The 23915-nt window shown below is 59.8% G+C and overlaps 2 protein-coding genes across 7 annotated transcripts in view; one reads left to right on the top strand and one right to left on the bottom strand.

Moving 5' to 3' along the window:
* The window catches only part of LOC102984863 (GRAM domain-containing protein 4), a 15398-nt gene extending 5707 nt beyond the window's left edge, over positions 1–9691 (top strand). Inside the window, exons 7-15 of the mRNA XM_055085708.1 lie at positions 1124–1195; positions 1575–1618; positions 1694–1803; positions 2521–2675; positions 4229–4373; positions 5132–5225; positions 5994–6078; positions 6925–6993; positions 7199–9691. Coding sequence (XP_054941683.1) covers positions 1124–1195; positions 1575–1618; positions 1694–1803; positions 2521–2675; positions 4229–4373; positions 5132–5225; positions 5994–6078; positions 6925–6993; positions 7199–7306 — 882 coding nt within the window. The 3' untranslated portion in view covers positions 7307–9691. The remainder of the gene's footprint in view (positions 1–1123; positions 1196–1574; positions 1619–1693; positions 1804–2520; positions 2676–4228; positions 4374–5131; positions 5226–5993; positions 6079–6924; positions 6994–7198) is intronic.
* Positions 9692–11038: 1347 nt separating this feature from the next.
* Positions 11039–23915, bottom strand: part of CERK (ceramide kinase) — a 32267-nt gene continuing 19390 nt past the window's right edge. For 2 of the 6 annotated variants that reach the window (XM_028490726.2, XM_028490725.2), the window contains 5 exons: positions 20425–20530; positions 19086–19162; positions 18183–18388; positions 17050–17258; positions 11042–14893 (listed from right to left, as the gene is read on the bottom strand). In XM_028490726.2, coding sequence (XP_028346527.1) covers positions 14821–14893; positions 17050–17258; positions 18183–18388; positions 19086–19162; positions 20425–20530 — 671 coding nt within the window. In that variant the 3' untranslated portion in view covers positions 11042–14820. Of the gene's footprint in view, positions 14894–17049; positions 17259–18182; positions 18389–19085; positions 19163–20424; positions 20531–23915 lie in introns of all 6 variants that reach the window. The other 4 variants (XR_003680183.2, XR_003680180.2, XR_003680182.2 and 1 more) reach the window with 4 other exon arrangements.

Consider the following 23915-nt stretch of genomic DNA (forward strand, 5'->3'; position numbering starts at 1 on the left):
GGGGCGGGGGGTGCGGGGCGGGGGGGGGGGGGGGGGGGGGGGGCCAGGCTCTACCCGCCAGTGCTGTGCGGGGGCCGCGGGTCCCCCGAGGCCTCCAGGTGCAGCTGCGTGGACGCCGGCGGGGAGCCCTGCCAGGCGAGGAGGGGTCGGGGAGGAGAAGGCCAGCCCCCCCTACCCGGAGCCCTGCGGGGCCGCACCCTGACCCGTCGCCAGCTGAGGCCCGAGCGCCCTTCACGAGCCTGGGCTTGGCTGCGTGGGAAGCAGGTTGGCCTGGCCGGGCCTGGCTTGACCTGACCCTCCTCAGCTGGGACGTGATGTGGAGGGGAGGGAGCGAGGGGGCCCCATAGCCGCTCACAGCCTCCCGTGGAGGGAGGTGAACGACGGATGGGCTGGACCAGTGGCCTGCCGCCCGATTTTGTAAACCAGGTTTTATCGGCCCCGTCACGCCTGTTCGTTACGCTGTGGCTGCTCTGGGGCTTCTGTGAGCAGCCACGGGGCCTGCGGAGGCACTGGTGCTCCTCACCCGGCCCTCTACAGCAAGCGTGCCACCACCGTGCGGGGGACTCTGGCCCGTGGGGCTGGACCACCGGGCACAGGCGGGAGGGAGGCCGTGGCGCGCCCACGGGCTTCATCAGGCATTGAGCACCTACCGAGTGCGTGGAGCGCACGGTAGGGGCGCAGGACGTGGTGGTGTCTGCAGGGGCCCCTTCAGACAGGGGTCAGGGAGGGTGGCTCTGGGGAGGCAGGCCTGTGCCCTTTGGCCCTGGTAGCTGGAGGTCTTAGGGAGGTTCTTGCTGAATGAACTCAGACAAGCAGGACAAAGTCAGGCCCCCCTGCTGGGACCTCAGTTCCCCCGCCTGTAAAGTGCGGGGTGATCTGTTCAAGCAGCCCTGCCCACCTGGGGGGCTGCCTACCACCCTCTCAGGCGCCAGACGGGTGTCAGCTAGCACAGCTGCCTGTGCTGCCCCCTCGGCCTGGGCCCCCCAGGGATGCCCGTCCCTCTGACTGTGTCGGGGCAACAGAGACCCGGTCCCCGGGCTGGGACGCCTCCTTGCTGTTTTTGTCAGTAATTTCTCTGAACCGTTAAATTTCAGTGGAAATTCTCTTTCCCCTTTGACTGAAGGAGCCTCCAAAGGAAGACCTGACCGTGTCTGAGAAGTTCCAGCTCGTGCTGGATGTCGCCCAGAAAGCCCAGGTACCGCTGCCGGGCTCCAGGTGGGGGGACCCCAGCTACCCAGCCCTCCAGACCTGGCTTGTCTGGGAGCTGACGCCCGAGACAACCCGGTTGGTGGGGAGGGCCCTCTTGGCTTGGCCTGACGCCGGCGCCCCGGTTGGCGGAGGCCCTCCTGACCGGTGCCAGGAGAGCTCCCGGGAGGGTGCGGGCCTGGGTCCCTCGACCCGAGCAGTGCCTTAACCCGTGATTGGGACCGGACCATCGCCCGGTCCTCGGCCTGGGAGCGGCTGGGCAGGACCACGGGCTCCGTGGTGCCGGCCGTGCTCTCCCGGGTGCTGGGCATCTCCAGCATTGCCCTGTGGCCCCGGGGGTCTGTCGTGACCGCAGCTGCTTCACACAGAACCTCTTCGGCAAGATGGCCGACATCCTGGAAAAGATCAAGAAGTAAGTCGCCAGCCCCCGGCCCGCCGTGTCTAGGCCGCAGCCGCCACCTGGCTGAACCTCCCCTCTCCCTTCCAGCCTGTTCATGTGGGTGCAGCCCGAGATCACCCAGAAGCTGTACGTCGCGCTGTGGGCCGCCTTCCTCGCCTCCTGCTTCTTCCCCTACCGCCTGGTGGGGCTGGCCGTGGGTAAGGAGCCTGCCGGACGGTCGGCGCGCCGCGCCGTCTGATGAGCACCGTGCGTGGGTGGGGGGCGGGCGGGGGGCCCGGCCTGAGCTGGAGTGTTGGGTGTGGCGGTCACACAGTTCGGGGGCCTCATGGTCTGGGCACTGTTCCCACCTGCCCTTCGGCCCCCAGCGTGCAGGCGGGTCCTCGGTCTCTCGCCCCCTCCCCGTCCCCATCACCAGGAAAACCGGGGCAGGCAAGTGAGGCCGTGGGGGGAATGACAAACGCCAGCGGAAGTGCAGCGTGCTCCGGGCTGTCTGTCTCGTTTCTCTGCGGACCTGGGCCAACGCAGGTGCCCTGACCGGGAGGCGGGAGCCCCTGGCCATCACTGCCGGCTCACCTAGTCAGGGGCGGGCAGGCTGGGGACGGGTCCCCCGAAGTCCTCACGTCCCCTCTGGAGGACGGTGACTCGTGGTTCTGTTTGGTTCGTCGCTTTTAGGGACAGGTTAGTGCTTGGCCTGAGCCACCTCTGGGTTGGAGGAACAACACACGCACGGAAGTGGCTTCCCTTTCAGCTGGGGTCACTTCCCTGCCCTGTGTAACCACCCCAGGACCACCGGCCCACACCTGGGTCCCGGGAGGCCCTCCACAGAGCGCCCGGCGGCGGGGCGGGGACCGCCTCCCGGCCACGCGGGCAGGGCCGCAGGGTCCTGGAGAAACGGGACCTCATTCTGCCCCCAGGACTCTATGCGGGAGTCAAGCTTTTTGTCATCGATTTTATCTTCAAACGCTGCCCGAGGCTGAGAGCCAAGTATGACACTCCCTACATCATCTGGAAGAGCCTCCCTACAGACCCCCAGCTCAAGGAGCGCTCCAGCACCGCCGTGTCACGCAGGGTAGGCCCCACGGCAGCCAGGAGATGCGCCGGCCACACTCCGCTGTCCCTCACTTCTGGCTTGCGGGGAGGCTGATGTCTTTGATTTTCGGGGCCCTTGAAACAGACAACTTAAGACAACTGCGGGGGTGGATTCGCTGTGACCGGCTCTGCTGTCCCGAAGGTCCAGGGCAGGCACCCTGGGGCCAGCCAGTTCTGGGCAGGGGATAGCTGCTGGGGGAAGCTGTGCAGCGCTTGGAGGCTGGTCGGGGGGCCCCTACCCACCTAGACTGGCTGGGGAGTGGGCCCCGCCAGGCAAGGCCGGCCCCCAGGCCAAGGGCAGGAGGGTACAGGGCGTTGGCCGTGACTGCCGAGACCCTGGGAGCCTTGGGAGCCGGGAGCCCTGGGAGTGACTGCTCTCTGGGTGGCTGCTGGGTCCCTGCTGTTCCCGGCAAGGGGACAGCAAGGCCGAGATGGGCACGTTTTGTGCTCATGGGCTGGGACTGGGTGGAAGGCCGTGTGGGCGTTAGGCACCCTGTCCAGAGCCAGGACGAGGAGGGCAAGCTGCCCTTGGTGCTCTTCCTGGGGTCTCAGACTAGTGGGGAGGTTCTGGGCTCAGGAGGACTCCCACGTAGGTGTAGGAAGGCTTCCTGGAGGAGGTGACGTTGGATTTCAGAGTCTCGTGTATGTGTCCTCTGAGGAAAGGGTGTCTGGGAACTGATGCTTTTGTCCGTGGAAGGGAAGCTCTGGGTCAAGTGTGGGTCAGGCTTCCTGGGTTCTAGGACAGCAAAGCTTGTTGGGGCCCCAGACTCACAAGCCAGGTGTGCAGCCGGGCAGGCAGGAGCAGCCCGCACCTTGGGGAGCCGGTGGGTGGGCTGTGGTCACGCAGACGGAGGTGGACCCAAGGGGTGAGGCCCAAGAGCGGGCAGCCTGGCTCCCTGAGTGTCGTAGACTCGAGCGGCTAGGGGTGGGCTTCCCGGGGTGGAGGGCGACCCCACCAGGGCGTCCCGCGGCTGTGTGTCTGCGCGTGCTGCTTGCTCAGCTGGTGTTTACCGCCTCGTGTCACGTGGACCCACCTTTCCTAACGTGGCCGCACGTGTGTGTGGTCCCGCCCGGCCAGCTGTCGGGACACGACAAGGTACGGTGTCCGTGTGGTACCCGCACCCCCAGGCCGTGCCCTGATGCCCCGCGTTGCTGTGGTCTGACTCCGTTTGACTTGCCAGCCTTGCTCTCGGTGGCCTGTCCCGCGGCCGGTCCCGGTGTCCGCAGCGCGGGCGTGAGCGCCTGACGGCTCCGCACTGACCGCACGTGCTGGGTAGGGCTCGGCACAGTGCCTGGGGCGTGGCGTCGCGGGGAGAGGGTCTGCCCGCCGCAGCCGGGCTGCTGTGTCCAGACGGGGTCTCGTGGGCGAGGAGGACGGGACCCCACGTCTGGGTGTGCCTGCCTCGTCCACGTGTGCGCGGCGGGGCCTGGGCGGGGCGAGGCTGCGTGCGTGCGTGCGTGCGTGCGTCCCGGCTTGGCCCCGCCCCTCTCCCGGCCGGCGGGGCTGACGGGGACGCCGTGTGCCTTCGGCAGCCGCAGACGGCCGCCTCGCGGAGCTACGTGTCCAGCACGCCCGCCGGCCTGAGCAAGGACGAGGACGCCAGTCGCGTCCACGGCGCTAAGAAGACCAATTTCCACGAAATCTTTAACTTGACAGAAAACGAGCGTCCGCTGGCGGGTACGTGTGTACTGAGCCTGTGGCCAGGCCAGGCGGGGTCGCCCGCCCCAGTGCTGGGGGCCCCGACGGGGGCCGAGGGAGGGCCGCCCGCCCGCCTCCCGCTTCCCGGGCTTCCTGGGCGGGTGGGTCGGAGGGGCCGAGCACGTCTGCAGTGGGTGGCTTGACAGCGGAAAGGCAGGCAGGCCGGCCGGCCCCGAAGCGGAGCCGCAGAGCGCCACGCGTGCAGGGGCTTCCCGGTCCTGCCTTGGCCAGCTCGTCCCTTGCTGTGGCCTCCTAGAAAGCTGGGTGGTGACAGGTGACTCGGGAGCCCAGGGCCTGCTCGGCCTCCCGCGAAGCTCCTACGCTGCTCGGCTCTCCGTGAGGCGGGTTGGGGGCTCTTAAACGGTTTGGCCTCTGTCGTGTGTGATAGCAACTGCGGAAAGAGAACTTGGGAGAATTTAAGTTTTGACTTTCTCCTGAGCTCTCTTTCTGCTGACCCAGACCGTGAACCTTGAGAGTCGTGGCCGTAGTTTGACTTATTAAATTGTGCTTTTCCTTTAAAAAACAACAACAAAATCCCTGCCCATTGACGTGGGAGGGGAAACACGTGCTTTCCAGAGGCTCTCAGAGGCCACTTTCCTCCCACTGTGGGTTTCATCTGATGGTGGAGGGTGAACGTCAGTACATCCTTGAAAAGCCGGTGCTGACGGTTCCGACATCAAGTCAGAGGGCGGGTATTTCCAGTAGGAAAGGTCACGGGCCGCTTTTGTCCCCGTCAGTGTGTGAGAGCGGCTGGCGGTGCTGCTTGATAAACAGAGACCGGAAGATAACGACCGACTACATCAGGAACGGGGTCCTGTATGTGACGGAGAAGTGAGTGAGGCTGTCGGCGGCTGCGGGCGGGCGTGCCCTCCGGCTGGGGCCGGGATTAGAGGGGGCTCCTCGCAGGCCCCGCGGTCCAGGGCGGCCTAGCCGTGGGGCCCCTAGCCCTGCCGAGAGCCCAACTCCTGCTGGCCCCCGGCCCCCGAGGGGGAGGTACTGCCTCTGAGCCGGACGCAGGTGGGGCCGCAGGCCGTCTCCTCCCCAGGCCCCGGGATGCCCTGGTCGGTACTCAAGGTCGTGTGGCGGGAACCGTGCGGTTCCCCCAGCCAGGGCCCTGGCCCCAGGGCGGCAGCAGGGTTCCTGTTACCCTCCTTTTGGGGCGTAGCAGCCCAGCTACCCCCGGGGGTGGGAGGAGGGGGAGCAGGTTGCAGGGTGGGGTCTGTTCTTAGCCCTGGGGACCCTCGGCCACCTCGCCCCCCACTCTCAGCCAAGGGCCACCTGCTCGTCTCTACCCCCTGGCTGGAGGAACGGGCCGAGGAGACCCCAGCCGGGCCTCAGGGACACACAGGTCTCTCGTTGGGCGTCCCGGGGACGCTCACGTCATGGGAACGTGAGTCGGGTTCAGTGCAGAGCAGTGGGTTTTAAACCTGAGAAGCTGTGAGACTCGGTAGAAATGAAGTCGGTTGTAAGAGGCTGGCGCGTCGCGGCAGGTGAGGGGGCCCTGTGTCTGGGCTGTGGCTGCAGCCGCCGGGCACGGTGCCCTCTGGCTCACCTGCTGGGCTGTGCTCTGTCCACCCCTGCCCCCGCCGCCCCCGGTAGTTACCTGTGCTTCGAAAGCTCCAAGTCCGGCTTCTCCAAGAGGAACAAAGTCATCAAGCTGGTGGATATCACGGACATCCAAAAGGTGGGCGCGGCCCCCTGCTTGCCCTCACCCCCAGTCTCAGGAGGGGGGAGGAGCTGCGGGGTCGCGAAGCCGGCGGTCGAGTTGGGAGTGGGATGCGACTAGAACAAAACGAGGGGTGCCGTCTGGACGGTCGGGCAGGTGTCGTTTCTCCCCGCGGCAGGGCCCCGCCTCTAGGCGGTGGCCGTGCGGAGCCCCGCAGCGCCTATCGGGGGGTATCCACGCGCCGCGGGCTGTGCCCCCTCTTCTGCCCGGTGGGCCAGTGCCTGGCGTCCTCGCACGGACGGGGGGGATGGGGCAGTGAGCTGGGCTCCGGCGGCTGTCTGCCCCTGGGCCCTGAGACGTTCCCCCGGGGCAGGGTGTCCCGGCTCCGGCATTTTCTCGCACTTTCCGTCGTGTCACGTGGAGCAGGCACAAGTGCGCACAGAGCCTGACACACACACGGGGCGGGGGCGGCCAGGCCCACCCACGCCCCCTCTGGGCATCCTGGGTGGGCCCCCAGGGGTCCGCCGGGCAGCGTCTCCTTCCCTCTGAGGGTGTGTCAGGAGCACCCCTGTGGCTGTGGGGGGTCCCTCCCTCCCAGAGAGGTGTGTGGTCGCTGGGGTCGGAGGAGCAAGATCGGGCTGGGGGACCTGTTCCCCCCTCGTGGTGCTCCTTAGGGGGACCCTGGCACGGCGGGGCAGGAGAGTCAGCAGGTCTGGTGTTCCGCTCACACCGTCAGTCCTTGTTGTCTGCTGGCTGGGGAGGCCCAGGCCCTTCTGGGGCCCCGTGGAGAGTGCCCTGGGGTGTGGGGAGGGTGGCCCCGTCTCCAGGGGGCCCCGTGGTGACAGGCACGCCGTTGGCTTTCAGTACAAGGTCCTCTCCGTCCTCCCGGGGTCAGGCATGGGGATTGCCGTGTCCACGCCATCAACACAGAAAGTAAGTGCCGGGCGGGGCGGGGGCGCCCAGGCGTGGCTCTGAGCCTAGGCTGGCCAGGCTTGCGGCCGGGCAGAGGGGCCTGGGAGGCCCCTCCCGGGGCAGGAGGCTGTGGCCCGGCGCCGGTGCTGGGTGCGGGGCGGAGGGGGGGCTCCGTGTGCACCTGGCCACGCGCGGACGCGCCGCTGGTGCTTCCTCTCCCCGCCAGCCGCTCGTGTTCGGCGCCATGGTGCACAGAGACGAGGCGTTCGAGACCATCTTCAGCCAGTACATGAAGATCATGGCGGCGGCGGCGGCATCGGGCGGCGACAGCTAGTGTTGGCTCGCCGTGACGTCGCTGGGAGTTTTTCTTTTTTTCAACAATTCGGTAGTGGAGAAAAATCGGACATCCTCGTGGTCTTTTGCAATAACCCCCCCATCTGTGGTTTCTATTGTGCTGACCCTGCGTTTTACAGACCCCTTGGCTCAGGGGTCGGGACTCTCGAGGGCGCGTCTTGTGGACGCGAGGCCACCGGGAAGGATGACACGCAGGACACACCGCCAAGCACAGCCGCGCCTTCTCTGTCCCCACCGGGTGGAGACCGGCGCAGCTGCACCCCGGTTCTCGGAGGCCAGCAGCTCTGCCACACCAAAGCCATACGAGGAGCACGCGGGGCCCTCCCCGGGGTGAAGGACGCCGGCGACAGGCGACGTGGGGGCCCCTGGCCAGCGCCGTGAACGGGCCCGTCCTTTAGGGAGACTCCCGTGCACGTCCTGGGAGTGCGGTGCTGACCAGCTGGCCGGGAGCCCGAGATCAGCTCCTCAGGAGGATGCGGGGGCCCAGGAGGACAGCCGCTTCGGGGGTGCTCCGAGCCTCGGGGCCGCCCCCGCCTCCAGGCTGCTGTGCCGGGGTGGGAGTGGACCAGAGCGCCTCAGGCTGGGGTTGGGGGGGGGAGCCCAGGCTGGCAGAGGGCCTGCCCATGGGGGCTGTGCAGGGACGCTGGGGAGGTCAGCCGGCTTTGGGGAGTGACCGCGAGCAGAGCCCAGAGGCCGGGGTCCGCACCCCTGGTGCCTGCACACACTCGGCGGGGAGGGGAGAGAGCCCTCGCCCTCGGGGAGGTCAGCGCGCAGCCGGCGTCCCATTGGGACTGACTGGCCGAAGGGCTCGGGCACGGACACGCCCAGGAGACGGCAGGGCCGGCGGGGCCACCCCCGCTCGGCACACTCCTGACGCGGGCACCTCCGGTCCCTCCCTCAGCTTGTCCTGAGTCCTCTGGGTGTCACGGAGATCGTTGTTTTTTGAAGAAACAGAAGATTATATTTTTTACAGAGAGCAAGCTGTTTTTCTTATTTTTGTACCGTTTTTCAGACGTAATTTTTACCTTTGCTCCGCATTTGCTGGTTGGGCGGGCGATTCGGTGGCGTCACTCCTGTCACTTCTTGGTGGGGGGACCCCGCGGAGTGCGCTCGGGAGCCACGCCCACCAGCCAGACAAGCACACGCCCCAGCCCAGTTCCCGGGGGCCCTGCGGTGGCCGCCCAGCTCCTGGTCTCCCTGAGCCCGCCCGAGACCTGGGCTTTGCCCCACAGTCGGTGCAGGCGGAGCGAGTCCTGGGGGGGGGCTGTGGGTACACACCCAGCGGGACCCCCTCTGTGCCCGGGGCAAGGCAGGGCGGGCCCTGAACTAGCCCACGGTGCGTGCGGGGCGACACCCGTGGGTGCTGCTCAAGCCGCACTCCCCGGGGCTGTTGTGGGCTCGACACGTGTCCCTGTCAGCACCGTGGGACTCTGTCCCCACGCACTGTGGGCGTGTCCCTGCGTGGAACGGACTTGCCTCCTTCAGAGTGGCGTGGTTTGCTTTGAGTCCCTTCTGAGGAGCAAGGGAGATGAAAACTGACCACGCGCGGGGCGGCCGTCCCCAGCTGCATAGCGGCCCACGGCAGGTCCCCCTTTGGAAGCCCAGGGCCCCTCCCGGGAAGAGCGCGGGCCTGTGCGGGCTCCCTGTTGGGGAGAGCCTGGAGTTTTATTGAGCTGTGTAAATCTGGGCAGATGTTTAATTTCTGCGACTAATCACTGAACTAGAATGAATGTTACATTTTTTATGTCTGGAGCTCGAGTCTATTTTGGATCTGTAAATACTCATAACCAGTGTAACTTTTGTTCAACAAAAGGACCGTACTGTATGAAGAACGGATGAAAAAAATGCCCCTGTAACATTTTTCTAAGAAAACCTTTTTATTTAAATAAACCTGTAATGCTTTGTGCTCAGGTCGGGGGGCTGAGTTTTCCTGGCAGGGTCCCCGCGCACCGTGGACATCTGGAGCGGGACAGGCTGGCACCACCGGCCCCTCGCCGTGGCCCAGGGTCCCTGTGGCCACTACCGCTGGAGGGCAGTGGGGACTTCAGCACCAAGGCCTTGGAGGGAGGTGGGCACCCAGGGAGTGGACCGGGGGCAGGGGAAGCTGTGGACATTGGGAGGAGGGGGGCAGGGGCCCAGCTTCCAGAAGGAGGAAGCCAAGGATGGGTGGTGGCCAGCGGGGGAGGCGCGTCCAGGGGCTGGCACGTGCCCCGGGGGCGGGGGGAGCTCAGGGATGGGGCCGAAGCAGCACTTGCAGTTTGGGGTACAGGTCCTGGCCCCGCCCAGAGGCGCCTCCCCTCGGGGGCCGTGGGCATCCCTGAGACCAGCTGCTGCTTGCAGCCCTCCCTGAGGTCTGAGGCTGAGGGGATCCTTAGGAGCGCTCGTGGCTCAGCTGGTCCAGTTGCTGGCACTGGACACAGGGATGCAGGAAGCTGCCTGGCTTCTGAGACCCCCCAAGGTCGCACACTGACCTGTGCTGGAGACACCCAAGGGCCCCCAGCCCCCTGCACCCTGAGCCCCTGGGAGGCAGAGGGCTGCCCGGGTCCCTCGGAGTGGCCAGAGCTGGACGGAAACCAGGTCCAGTGGGCCAGCTCCGCGGTGAGGGGGGCGGCCTTGGCTACCACATCCATCCATCTATCCCTTCATCCATCCATCCATCCATCCACCTGTCCATCCGTCCACTTCTGGCGCTGTCCTAGGCGCTGGACACAGCAGTGACGGGACAGCGGTCCCTGGGGAACCTGGCAGACATCAGACACCCCCGGGAGTGCTGTCCCCTCGCCAGTGACTCTCCTGACGACACACCCAGGCTGTGATTTTTGCAGCTAAAATAAACAAACCTCCTGGTCCCCTACCTACGCTTGAAGTTCCCACTCAGCTTCTGCCCCTCTTTGTGGCGGGCCCTCTTCCGACAGCCCACGTGCGCCCCTGGCCCCGCAGGGCCAGCCCGATGCCCGTGCCTCCAGCTGCCCTCTCGTCCGCAGCGAACCCTGCTCCCTGGAGGGAAACGTGGGGTGAGGAAGCGTCGGGGGCTCAGGGCGTGGGTGGGGCAGACTCCCGCCCGCCGCGCAGGTGGGCCTCCCCAGGTAACGGCCCCGATTCGCGCGTTTTACAGGGGTTTCGTTATTCCGTGTGTCGGTAAAGCAGCCACGCGAGGCCGGGCACCGTTGAAAATGGGCAGCAACCTTCTTCAGTCCCCGTGGTTCCCCCGCAGGCCTTGTGTTTCACTGTGTGCCTTTCAGGGCACGGCGCTGAAGGCTGCTCTTGGCTTTACCTTTTACCTGGGGGCCCATGGGACAAAAAAAGGGGCCGTGGTGCCCCTGTAGAACTTGGGCCTTTGTTCCTGGGGAGACAGAGCCCCAGTAGGGCTCCCAGCAGAAGCCACCACTCTGGCTGCAAATCAGGAGAGCAGTCACCCCAGGGTAGCGGGCGTGGAAAGAGGAGACGGGAACACAGAGGGAAATGAAATCAATGTTGTTCTTGAATCGGGGTTCTCTTCGTAGGCACTTACTGTTGTTAATAACACAGCATTTGGTGGGTGAATTTTATGACTATATGATGGGTAAATAAATAAGGCACACGCTGGCCAAAGAGGGGTGCTCATGAGGAACCAAGGATTGTAATATTGTTCTCCCCACAGTATTTAACCAATGGGCAAAGCTGAGTCCAGCATCATTCGCTGTAACAGAGACTGGAGTGAGGGGTGAGGTGACCCTGAAGGCCGCCGGAATCTTGGGGAGCAGCCTCTGCCTGGGAGCTGAGGGTCCGGGAGACCCCCCCGCCGCCCCGTGTGTGGGGAAGCTGTCCGGCTGGCGGAGATCTGCCCCCCAAACACACTGGAACCGGGAAGCCCAGCCCCTTCCTGCTGTGGACCCCGGTGTCCTCCACTGTCAAAGGCTGGCGTCACAGCGCCAGTGAGGTTGCAAAGGATGATGCTCAAATACTTGTGATTATAGAAAAGCCCCCCAAATCCGCAGAAGAATAAGAGGCAAGTTTTTCTGGAGAGAATCTGATACATAAAAAGCCACTGCATTTCTACATAAAAACAAAACTTTTAAAGGATAACAGCCTCAAAATAGGAGGTTTTTAAGAACAAATCTAAACAAAATTAAGAGACATATGGAAAAATTATTAACCTGTATTGAAAGATGCGGATGAGGACTTACTTACATAACGGGAAATATATGCAATGGTCATAGACTGGAAAATTCAGTTTCATGATGAAAACGTCTTCTTAATACCCACAGAATGAAACAGGATACAGAAAATGACACAGTATGATGCCTTTACATAAAGAGCAAAACCTGAAAAACTATACTGTCTGAGAATATAAACAAAAGTAGGGGAAGGAAAAAAAAAAAAAAACACCTTTCTTCTACCCTCTTAGGTTCAGCTCTTGGGGTCTGTGAATTAAACTGACCAAAGGCAAATTAGAAGAAACGGCATACAATTTTTATCTAATGCTAATATTTAATTTTTTTAATGTGCCTCCAGGCCTTTGTAGAAAAGCAGTGGAGACCCAAAGAGGTGGTCAGACCCAGGGCCTTATATGGATTTTAATAAAGGGCAATACATTTGACAAGAAGTGACAAAACAAAGGAAAGGGAGTTTGGGCTTCTAGGGTAAAGTTAACGTATTGGGGAATTCTATATGGAGAAGCTAACGGAGGAGAAGCGTTGTCTCATTAAGGTTGGTTTGCGCAGCACCACCTCAGTGCTAACTTTGTCTCCAGGGACAAAGGGGGCCCAGGAGAGAAGAGGGGCACACCCTCACGAAGAGGAAGATACGTCCTTTCAGGCAGGTGGGGGAGGGCAGAGAGCTCTTTCTGGCATCTGCCACTTCTTAGCCGTCTTCCGCTCAGAACAGTCCTTACGCCGAAGCGGCGCGTTTGCGGCCGCCACATTCTGATCCCCTCTCATGGGTAAAGCAAGGAAATGATACCCTCAAATTTGGAAACAGTAGTTACCTCTTCGGTGGAGGCAGGGGAGGCTCAGCCCACGAGGGCACACGGAGCCTGGGGGTGAAGTTCAGTTTCTTGGCATGCGTGGTAGGTACCCCGTTGTTCATTTTACTCTTGTTCTTTAAATTGTACGTGTTTTCACAAAAAAATACTCTGCTTTGAAAAACAACAGGAAACTCATAAGAGAAAAAAGAAGCCACGTCCTGCCCAAAGTAACAACTTTATTTGTCTTCTGAAACATATCAGAGCAAATGTCACCATTTTCTAATCTTGAAGCCAGCAAGACTAGAAAGGAAATTAAGCCACTTTCTGCCCACACCGCCCAGTTTCACGGGACTGCAGTAAGGACAGAGTCAGCCGCCCGCCCAGGGGCAGCCCCGCGCCGCCCCCGCTCACCATCGGGAGGACCAGGAGGAGGGTCCGGGCCTCACCGCTGCGCCAACAGGCCCCACAGGAGGTTAGCAACCTAGACTAACGCTGCTCAGCGACCCCAGGCTTTCACCGTGCGGCCATCAGTTCTGCCTCTTTTCTTAAAATCGCGCAGTGCAGGCGCTGGAGTCGCCCCGCTCAGGGTCCTCACGGCCGCAAGGTCGGAAAGGTGGTACTCCGGCGGGACAGCCACAGCTCCCGGGCTGGGGCGGGGCGGCCCTCGGACAGCCACACGGCCTCCGGGGGCAGCTCCGAGGTCTGCCATTTTGAATGTCAGCAAGCAGTCGGTGAATGTCGCCAAGGCACGCGGGAACCATGTGGCGTGGCGGGGTTTCTGCCTGAACGTAAAATGCTCACCCTCTGGCCTGGATGGTTTTTCTACAATTGGCAGTGCATTTCAGGGCAGGCCAGTGATTGAAACGTTTCCCAGGGACGATAGAGACTGGAGACCCGCTCGGGGACCCTGGTGGAGCAGCGCAATCACTTCCACGGCGGCGCGTCCGCGGCGCCCACGGCCCCCGCACAGAGCTCGTGCGCCTCCGGCTTCCTCCCCACCGGGGGGGCAAACGCCAACAAGACGGCAGCGTCTCTCTCCTCCTCATCCCCAGACTTTTCTCTCGCCCGCCAGTTATCAAATCATTCGACTTGCACCATCACTTAATAACATGGTCTCCTGAAAAACCACTGTTGAGGCTGCCCTTTCATCTGCCCTGGGCGGGACTGAATGGTGAAACAGGACCTTTCACGTGTACTTCCAAACAGAAATCACTGCAAAGGAGTTCCAAAAATAAATGACGTCTGTTAGATGCTAAAGCGGCTGCCCGGACCCTGCGTGAAAGGCGGCGGCCGCTCACACCGCCTCTCGTGTAACAGTCGAACCCCCTCTTCACGAATCCAAGGTGAAGCTGCGTCCTCTCACGTTTCAACTAAAGCTGTTTTAGGTGCGTCTTCCACACACCGAAGCACGAACACAGACAAAACAAGGCCCAGGCGAGGGGCGCCCCTGGGCCCGGGGAGGCCCCAGCACTTGGGCAGAAACAAACGAAAACACTGACAGTGAGGACACCGTTTATCCTCTTCTGGTTTAAAGGCCAGAACTTTCAATAAATATATAGAAATAAGTATGAACATAAGAAAGGAAGAAACCTGGACCACGTGGTACAGACTCGGGGCTGCGCCCAAGGGACCCCGGGGCGTGGGACCCTCCCCTGGGGGTGGGGAGCTGGGCCTGGAGTTCACACAGCGCGCGCAAGAACGTCTCACCCACCGCGCTCCACTGCTTTCTGTCTCCCCCCAAAGCCCAGCTATGGCATCCCCGCTGTGCAGATAGAAAGCTCGGGGATTCCAAATTTAAAAGAGTTAATTTAAAACCCTGCGCGTGCTTTGCAAGCTGCCCGTTTCCAGAGCTCCTGACGTGTTCTCGCTCCCAGCTGGATTGTCTAGAAACACTACCGTGACTTTTCAAGCTACAGTATCGTTACTTGGAGTGTTCTTCTCACTCACTAGAGTGGGCTACTCTGGGAGTGTCACTTCAAGCAGGACCGTGACGTCGCGTTGTAGCTGCACGGCACAGAAAGGGCCCGGTGCTAACGTCTCAATGGCAAGTTAAGATGCAGGGACTCTACAAAGGCAAAGAGAGCCAACTACTTTCCAAAACTGGATCACAAGCCGCTACAGGGTGAGTCTCGCCAAGCACGTCGGTGACCCTGTAGACACTCGTGTCCTGGTGGCGTGACCTTGACGGAAAGCACTCACGTCGCGCTGTCCCTGCAGTTACTGCGACAGAGCCACAAATGGGCCGTTTTAACATCTGCGCCGTCAGCGTGGCCGAGATCTCAGAAGCCGAGCGCTCCCCAATCAACAAGCGCCACTTGCCGAGGATAAGTTACGTGAAACGCAACCCAAAGACTCACGTAGAACTGAAAATGCCAACTAGGCCCACAAAACTGTTGACAAAAGGTATTTTTTCTAAAATCAAGATTTAACTATCAAAAATAAACTTCTACGTTTGAATGCCTATCAGCGTAATTGGTCTATAGTAATTTTCTTAAATACCGTGCCCACTTGCCAAGCTCAGCAAGAAGGCCGTGATGCGAGACGGCGTCTCAGCAGTGTGACTCCTGCTTCGAGTTCTCTTCGATTCCTCGTGCAAAGAGCCGGACCAGCTGGCAGTGGACCCTGCAGAGACAAAGGGCCACACTTAGACCCTGCGCGTCCCCTGACTCTCGGCCCCGCGGCTGGTCGAGGGCGGAGCTGGGCCTCATGCACCAGGACGGTGGATCTCACCGTGGCAGTCTCTGGTCCCAGCCGGCAGCGACAGGCCAGGGGCGCAGAGCGACTTCCTGACGCTCCTGAGAGACCTATCTTGCAAAGGGCAGCTGACGGCCAAGTGGAGATCCGGGACCCCATAGACCCGGTTCTAATTCCAGCGCCCCACCGCGAGCAGAGTTAACAAACGCACAGGCCGCCTCTCTCCCTGCCTCCGTCTCCTCGGTCTCAGAGAACTGAGCTGACGGGGCCCTGGGGAGGGTCCCCTGAAGGGCAAGCCCGAGCGAGTAGCAGATGCAGGAAACGTGCAGTCACGGAAGACGAGCGTCGCCACGCCAGCCCGAGCGCCCTCCTGCCACGGAGAGCCACAGCACACGAGCGGGGGCTCGGAGGTCAGCGTGGGCTCTTGGGTCCCACTGGCAGTGCCGCCGTCCCACTTGATGAATGACGTCACAGCCTCCTGAGAGATGGTGAGTCCCAAAGACCCCATAAGTAAGTGACTCGCTGTTCAAGGCAGCGCAATCTTTATCAAGATGTGTAGGATATATTTCACAAAAGAATGCTTTTTTTTTTTAACTTTCAGCAATTCATAAGCTGGCATTAAAAATAATTCCGGGGCTTCCCTGGTGGCGCAGTGGTTGAGAGCCCGCCTGCCGACGCAGGGGACGCCCATCTGCTGGGACCTGACAATCCATGATCGGAACATATATGAGAAAGCACAATGAAGAATACATATTTGGGCTTCCCTGGTGGCGCAGCGGTTGAGAGTCCGCCTGCCGATGCAGGGGACGCGGGTCCGTGCCCCGGTCCGGGAAGATCCCACGTGCCGCGGAGCGGCTGGGCCCGTGAGCCGTGGCCGCTGAGCCTGCGCGTCCGGAGCCTGTGCTCCGCAACGGGAGAGGCCACAGCAGTGAGAGGCCTGCGTACCGCAAAATAATAATAATAATAATAATAATAAAAATAATTCCGTTTCCTTAACTTGTGAAATGAGTCTACAGGAGCTGAACCCCTGCACACACGACTGGCAGGCAGGGCGGGTTCGCCTGTGACCTTGGAGCCGCCTCTTGTCCTGAGATGTGAGCAGGGCGGTCACTGCCACACTGGCCGCATCCTGGTCTCAAGAGCAGAGAGCACGCAGACTGGGACGGGGGGAGGTTGGAGAGCCTGCCCCCGCCCACGGCTTTGGCTTGGACGCTAACAGGCAGGAGACCCAGCTGGGACCAGCAGCTGGTTGGCTGAGAAGCCATTTAAAGTGGGGATATAAACGGGGATAATACACAGCATCCTGAAACATGGAAGGGTGCGCCCACCACCCATCCTTCCACGCAGCGGGGGTGGGGGCCCACAGGCTCGCTCCTGACCACCTTGCTCATGTAACACCCACTCTGCTATCAGCAGCGAGAGTCCAGTTTGGATTCCTGAAGGTCGACCAAGATCCTAACGCCATTGGTCACAGGACAGAATCCTTCTAGAACTTTACAGTTCTCCCTCAGTCTCTTGTAACTGTTACATGCACGCCTCAATCAATAGCCTTTTTCTAAAAAACAGTTTCCTTTACTGTGTCTTTCAATGGGGCAAAAAACCACGTTCTTGGCACTCCTATTGCATCTGGTGATGTAATAAATACATATAATCAGACCGCAAATTCCCAAGTCCAAACACAGCAGGCCCAGCAGGTTCAGAGCCGGAGGGGCGGGCCTGGTGCCTGGACCACAGCACGGCCGCGGGCTGGGCTCCTTGGGGCCGGAGCATCTCCGGGTGGTCAGTGGATCCAGGACTTGGGAAGTGCCCACAAAGGCGCTTTGTTAGTTTGTTTAACTAGTCAGGAGACAAGAGAGAGAATGCCAGTGCTGGCAGTGCAGGATGTGGAGGAGAAAAATAAAACCGAGGGGCTTCAAAACCTGTGAAAAGATCGACCCCTCAGCATCTTTCCAAACCTGAGGTAACGGCGTCTCCCTGGGGATTTCACCCGGGGAGACGTGTACGTCTATGACGCACTCCTATGCTTTAGGCTTTAGGCTGTGAGGGTACCAGGCCCACAGAGCCCCAGGGCCACCTTCGCTCACCTGACCTCGATGGCAGGGCTGCTCAGAACCTCCCCGTCGCAGTTCCAGGCGCTGCTGGAGACGGCGCAGCAGCACGGGGGGCGGTCGCTACACAGCTGCCCCAATCGCTTCTTCCCGCGGCCCCGGACGCTGCCGTCCTCGTCCTCCGCAGGCTTCGACACAAACTGGAACTTCTTGACGCGATAGACTTCGACAAAAGTGAAGTCAAACTACCAAGAGACAGCAGGACAGAAACGTGCTCTCAGCGGTGCTGCGCTGGGGGCGGGACAGCCGTCGGGGCCTCCCGGCAGCTCCTCACCCCGCAGCTTGGGGACAAGAGGAGTGGTCGCCACGACTCTCACAACCCGGTCCCATCCACAATGAATGACACGGAGTAAAGAACTCCGTGGCTACCGAGCAGCGACTTGTGCGATTATTTACCTCTTTAACAAGCAGTATTTTAAAAGCCACATAAAAATACTGTTGGCCCAGATCTTAAAAAAATTTAACAGCCGCAAACTTTACTAAAACCATAGACTGATCAGAAGCTGCACTTGTCTGGGTACCGTTAGACTCGCCCTCCCCGGCCCCGTGTCACCACAAGGGTGCCAGTGACACAGGAAAGGTTTGCTGGAAGAGTCCCACTAGAACCCCTTTCCGGGAGCTGAAAGATTTTGTTGTAAGTGACCAGCAAGGGCAACAAAGGTCACGCTGCATTGCTTCGTTCGGTTTTTAAACAGGAAGAGAGACATTCACGCCTCCTAGTTTCTCTGCTCAAAGACTTTATATTTTTATTTTTATTATTTTTTGGAGCACAGGCTCCGGACGCGCAGGCTCAGCGGCCGTGGCTCACGGGCCCAGCCGCTCCGCGGCATGTGGGATCCTCCCGGACCGGGGCACGAACCCGCGTCCCCCGCATCGGCAGGCGGACTCTCAACCACTGCGCCACCAGAGAAGCCCTAAGACTTCGTATTTTTAAAAGAGATTTTCCAAGGAGTAACTATGACTAAGACTTTAAAATGGGTGAAATGCAAACAGAAAAATCTGTCCTTCTTCCCCTTGAATTCACAGCCGATCCTACAACATACAGATCGGGGTTGCCCAGGTAGAAGCGGCCACCGGCGGAGGCCATAGGGAAGCAGCGGTGCCCTTACCTGGTCGCCCTGGTTGGTGTGCCTGACAAGAAACCTCAGGAAGTTGAACCGGGAGCACTTCCGGATGAGGATGAGGTCGGAAGACCCGTCTCCCAGGTGGGCAGCCGGGGAGAGCCCCTGGGGGCTCCGGGGACAAGCACAGGACATGTTGGTGGCGTTGATGGCCAGGAACTGCCCGCAGATGACCTTCCACTCTTCCACCTCCTCTGAAGCAGGAAGAAGCATCGCAGATGCTACATTAAATCCGAGCCGGGCAGGCGGGCGTCCTGAGATGACCGGGAGGGGTCGTCTCTACAAACGCACCATGCGATCGCTTCCCAGCATCAACACAAAGAAAACCGCGCCCACCGCTGTGCCCGGCGGTCACCTCCCGAGAGGCAGAGCTGTTTCTCGGGCCCTTGCCTGGGGCTTGGGACCACGGTCTAGGGCAGGGGTCGCCAAATCTGGCCCCCCCTCCCTGACTGGGTGTGGCCTGCGAGCTAAGAATGGGTTTTACGTTTTTAAATGGTTGGCAAAAAAAAAAAATCAAAGGAGGGAAAGTATTTTGTGACATGTGAAAATGACGTGAAACTCAAATTTCAGCGTCCACGAATAGTTTCTGGAGCGCCGCTGGGCCCACTCCTTTCCTCTAAGCCCTCAGAAAGGCCACTCGCTGACCCCCATTCTGGACCATTCTAGGGACAGGCGCCTGGCTGGCGCCACAACAGTAGTTCAGAGGGACGTGGCAAGGTGGGCCCTTCCACAAACTACCCTCTTTTCCCCAAAGTCTGGCAAAGGCAACCACGCACTCTGCCTGGAGCTGAGGTGGAAGCAGGTGCCCCTGCAGAGAAGTGGGGGGAGGGGCGAGACCCGAGGCCCCGGACTGTAGGCCCCAGCACGGCCGAGCCAGCCCAGCCACGTTACCGGCGCCCTCCAAGCCGTACAGCGACCTCTTCTGCGCCTCCTCCAGCTGCTTCTTGCTCTGCCTGCAGACAAAGCACCTGGAGGACAAGGACATGACCACCTGGCCTGTAACCTACAGACTGCAAAAGCACTTCAACTCTTTTCATATAATAGGAAGCTCAATTTCAGAGGCTTCGCTTAAAAATATTTTGTTTGCATATTAATTTGAGTTTTCAGAATCAGATCCACTCTTAAAAATTACACAGACAACATATCCATTTTGCAAATTGATAAACATCACAAAAAGCAAACAGCATCCCATGAGGCCCTTCTGCTGGCTCTGGGGAGTGGGCTGAGCCTCGGCCCCGACGGCGGAGCAAAGGACAAGGTGCAGGTCCCAGCGTGGATTCCCGGCCTGAGACTTTGCTCCCTTTCACAAAACAGGTAACACAGTGGTGATCTGGTCCGGTCAGTAACAAGCAAGTAAATGACTCGGAGCAGCTATCGCGGGACTTGGTCGCTGGCCTGAAAGATGTTTGTGGTCCTGGGCACTGCTGGATGCAGGCCGTCGAACGGGCCGCCAGGGGCTTTTGCTGGTGGAATTAGCTCATCAGCAACTGAGGTGGCGAGGCCGTGCCTCTAACTGTTTGATTTTATGGTCTCAAATTCTTCACTTGAAGGAGGAGAGGACCAGGGGAAGGAAGGGCCCACGTCTGAATGACTTAAAGAAGGAAAACCCCCGAGTCCGTCAAAGCCCCTCAGCCTCTCCGCGTCCTCAGACTGAGGAGCGGGGACAAGGTGCGGGCCGCGGGCACAGGTGACGAACCTGACACTCGTCCCAGCTTAACCCGGGCCCACGCTGCTGAGCACGGCAGGGACGCACAGGGTGACAAGGCAGCGTGGCTCGCAGAGGGGCCCCCACTGCTGGCCCGGGGTCTGGACCGGCCTCTCCTGACCACCCAGTGGCGGGACAGGGGGCCCGTCCAGCCAGCTCCACGGGGGCCCCGAGGGCGCGCACAGAGCTGTCCATAAGGGGCTCGTCTTCGTCATTTCTCACATCCCCAGAGGCGGGGACAGCGGACCCCCACACCGGAGCAGACGGCGTGGTGTGAGCCCTCTGCTGGGTGGACGACGGGGACCAGACCTGACCCTGGGCCGCCCGTGACCCAGGACCCAGCACGGGGGACACGGCAGGACCCCCTCGGGGTGCGTGGGACCCTGACCTCCGGTCGGGAGGAGCCAGCGCCTCCCGTCTACATGGCCAAGCACTGCCCACTCACTTCACAGCAGGAGCAAACCCCAGCCAGTCCTGCTCCTATCTCATCCTCTGAGCAGAAACACACGTAAGGGATGCGCTTACCCCGCCCGGCAGGGTTTCCTGTCCCTTGGGGAGCCCACCGTGTGCTGTGCTGGCAGGAAGGACACTGTCCCTTCGTAGCAGTGATGGGAGAGGAAGGTCTTCAAACCTGAGAACAGAGCGAGACGGAGAGACACACCCACATGCACCACTGCCTGCGCAGGAGGCGCGCTGTCAGCGTCTGCAAAGCGTGGGCGCGGGGCGCCTGCCTGGGGACAGAGCGTCTGCAGGAGGACATGGCCCCCTCCCACTTCAGGCTGAGCTGCCACCACCGTCACAGAGGACTGCAGGCTCCCAGCCACCAGGGCTGCCTTCCACACTGGCAAAGGGGACGTCTTGGCCACCAGTGACCCCTCGTCGTGGCCTCGACGACGTGGCCTGCAGGTTCCACCCTGTGAAGCCCCCAACGCACCCCCAGGCTTGACCCCGTCATCCACAACTTTGGTGTCTTGGAGGAACGCAGGACAAAGACCAGGCAGCGCTGCCACCAGACCGTGGCCAGTCCGTCTGGCAAAATGTGGCATGCTGTCCGTCGAGCTGCCTGCACCCCCAGCATGCCCAGGCTGAGAGAGGTGAGGGGGCTGCAGAAGAAGCGTGTGAAGCGAGCAGAGGCTGGTTCACGAGGTTGAAGGAAAGAAGCCGCGTCCACAACATCAAAGTGCCAGGGGAAGCAGCAGGGGCTGGTGCAGAAGCTGCAGCCAGCGGGCCAGAAGACCTAGCTAAGATCATTCACGAAGGTGGCTCCACTAAACAACAGATTTTCAATGCAGAGGAAGCAGACTTCTACTGGAAGAAGATGCCATCTAGGACTTTCCCAGCTAGAGAGGAGAGGTCGCTGCCTGGCTTCAAAGGACAGGCTGACTCTTTTGTGAGGGGTGGCTTTACGTTGAAGCCAGAGCTCATTTACCATCTGAAAATCCTGGGGCCCTTAAGAATTATGCTAAATCCACTCTGCCTGTGCTCTGTAAATGGAACAACAAAGCCTGTTTATAAACATTTATAAACACATCTATTTACAACATGATTAACTGACTATTTTAAGCCCACTGTTGAGACCTACTGCTCAGAAAAAAAGATTTCTTTCAAATGTTACTGCTCCATGACAATGCACCTGGTCACCCAAGAGCTCTGAGGGAGATGGACGAGATTCATGTTGTTTTCATGCCTGACAACACAACATTCATTCTGCAGCCCATGGATCAAGGAGTCATTTCAACTTCCTTTTCTTTTTTTTTGCGGTACGCGGGCCTCTCACTGCTGTGGCCTCTCCCGTTGCGGAGCACAGGCTCCGGACGCGCAGGCCCAGCGGCCATGGCTCACGGGCCCAGCCGCTCCGGGGCATGTGGGATCTTCCCGGACCGGGGCACGAACCCGTGTCCCCTGCATCGGCAGGCGGACTCCCAACCACTGCGCCACCAGGGAAGCCCTCTTTTCTTTTTTAAAAAAAATAATTCATTTATTTATTTTTGGTGTGTTGGGTCTTCGTTGCTATGTGCAGGCTTTCTCTACTCTTCATTGCTGTGTGTGCCCTTCTCACTGCGGTGGCTTCTCTTGTTGCGGAGCACGGGCTCTAGGCATGTGGGCTTCTGTCGTTGTGGCGCGTGGGCTCAGTAGTTGCGGCTCACGGGCTCCAGAGAGCAGGCTCAGTAGTTGCGGCTCGTAGGCTCCAGAGCGCAGGCTCAGTAGTTGTGGCGCACGGGCTTAGTTGCTCCACGGCATGTGGGATCTTCCCGGACCAGGGCTCGAACCCGTGTCCCCTGCATTGGCAGGCGGATTCTTAACCGCTGCACCACCAGGGAAATCCCCATTTCAACTTTCAAGTCTTACTCCTTAAGAAATACATTTCGTAAGGCTATAGTTGCCACAGACAGTAATTTCTCTCATGGATCTGGGCAAAGTAAACCAAAAGCCTTCACCATCCAGATGCCATTAAGAACATCTGGGATGATTCATGGGAAGAGGTCAAAATATCAACATTAACAGGAGTTTGGAAGAAGGTGATTCCAACCCTCCTGGATGACTTGGAGGGGTTCAGACCTCAGTGGAGGAAGTCACTGCAGATGTGGTGGAAACAGCAATAGAACTAGAATCAGAAGTGGAGCCTGGGGCTTCCCTGGTGGCCAGTGGTTAAGAACCCGCCTGCCAATGCAGGGGTCACGGGTTCGAGCCCTGGTCCGGGATGATCCCACATGCCGCAGAGCAACTAAGCCCGTGCGCCACAGCTACTGAGCCTGTGCTCTAGAGCCCCTGTGCCACAACTACTGAAGCCCACGCACCTAGAGCCCGTGCTCCGCAACAAGAGAAGCCACCGCAATGAGAAGCCCGCGCACCGCGACGAAGAGTAGCCCCCGCTCGCCGCAGCTAGAGAAAGCCCGTGCACAGCAACAAGACCCAAGGCGGCCAAAAATAAGTAAATAAAATAAATAAATTTATAAAATTAAAAAAAAGAAAAAGAAAAAGTTAAAAAAAAAAAAGTGGAGCCTGAAGGTGGGACCGGACTGCTGCATCTCATGACAAAACATTAAGGGATGAGGAGTTGCTTCTTATGGATGAGCAAAGAGAGCGGCTTCCTGAGATGGAATCTACTCCTGGTGAAGATGCTGTGGAGACTGTTAAAATGACAGCAAAGGATGGAGAATATGACGTAAACTTAGCTGATAAAGCAGCAGCAGGGTCTGAGAGGACTGACTCCACTTTTGAAAGAAGTTCTACTGTGGGGAAAGTGCTATCAAATGTCACTGCAGGCTACAGAGCAATCGTTCCTGAAAGGAAGAGTCCACTGATGCAGCAGACTTCACTGCTGTCGTATCTTAAGGCATCGCGGTGGCCCCCCACAGCCCTCAGCACCCCCGACCCTGATCCGTCGGCAGCCGCCGCATCGAGGCACGACCCAGCCCCAAGATTACGGCTGACTGAAGGCGCAGGTGACGGGGAGCACTTTCTAGCCATGAAGTATTTTTAAATTAAGGTCTGTATCTTCTTTTAGACATCATGCCATTGCACACTTAACAGACTACAGTGTAGCCTACACATAACTTTTATATGCACTGGGAATGCAACACATGCGTGTGACTTGCTTTATTTTGATATTTGCTTTCTTGAGGTGGTCTGGAACTGAACCCTAAATATCTCCGAAGGTATGCCTGTAAATTTACCCAAAAGTAACCTATAAAGGGCAGCGACCAGAGAAATGACACTCATTAAATACAGCCAAGCCATCATCAAAAAATCTACAAACAATAAATGCTGGAGAGGGCGTGGAGAAAAGGGAACCCTCTTGCACTGTTGGTGGGAATGTAAATGGATACAGCCACTATGGAGAGCAGTACAGAGGTTCCTTAAAAAACTAAAACTAGAGCTACCATACGACCCCGCAATCCCACTCCTGGGCATATACCCTGAGAAAACCATAATTCAAAAAGAGTCATGTACCACAATGTTCACTGCAGCTCTATTTACAATAGCCAGGACATGGAAGCAACCTAAGTGTCCAT

The sequence above is a fragment of the Physeter macrocephalus genome, chromosome 6 (assembly GCF_002837175.3).
Source record: "Physeter macrocephalus isolate SW-GA chromosome 6, ASM283717v5, whole genome shotgun sequence".
Taxonomy (NCBI): Eukaryota; Metazoa; Chordata; class Mammalia; order Artiodactyla; family Physeteridae; genus Physeter; species Physeter macrocephalus.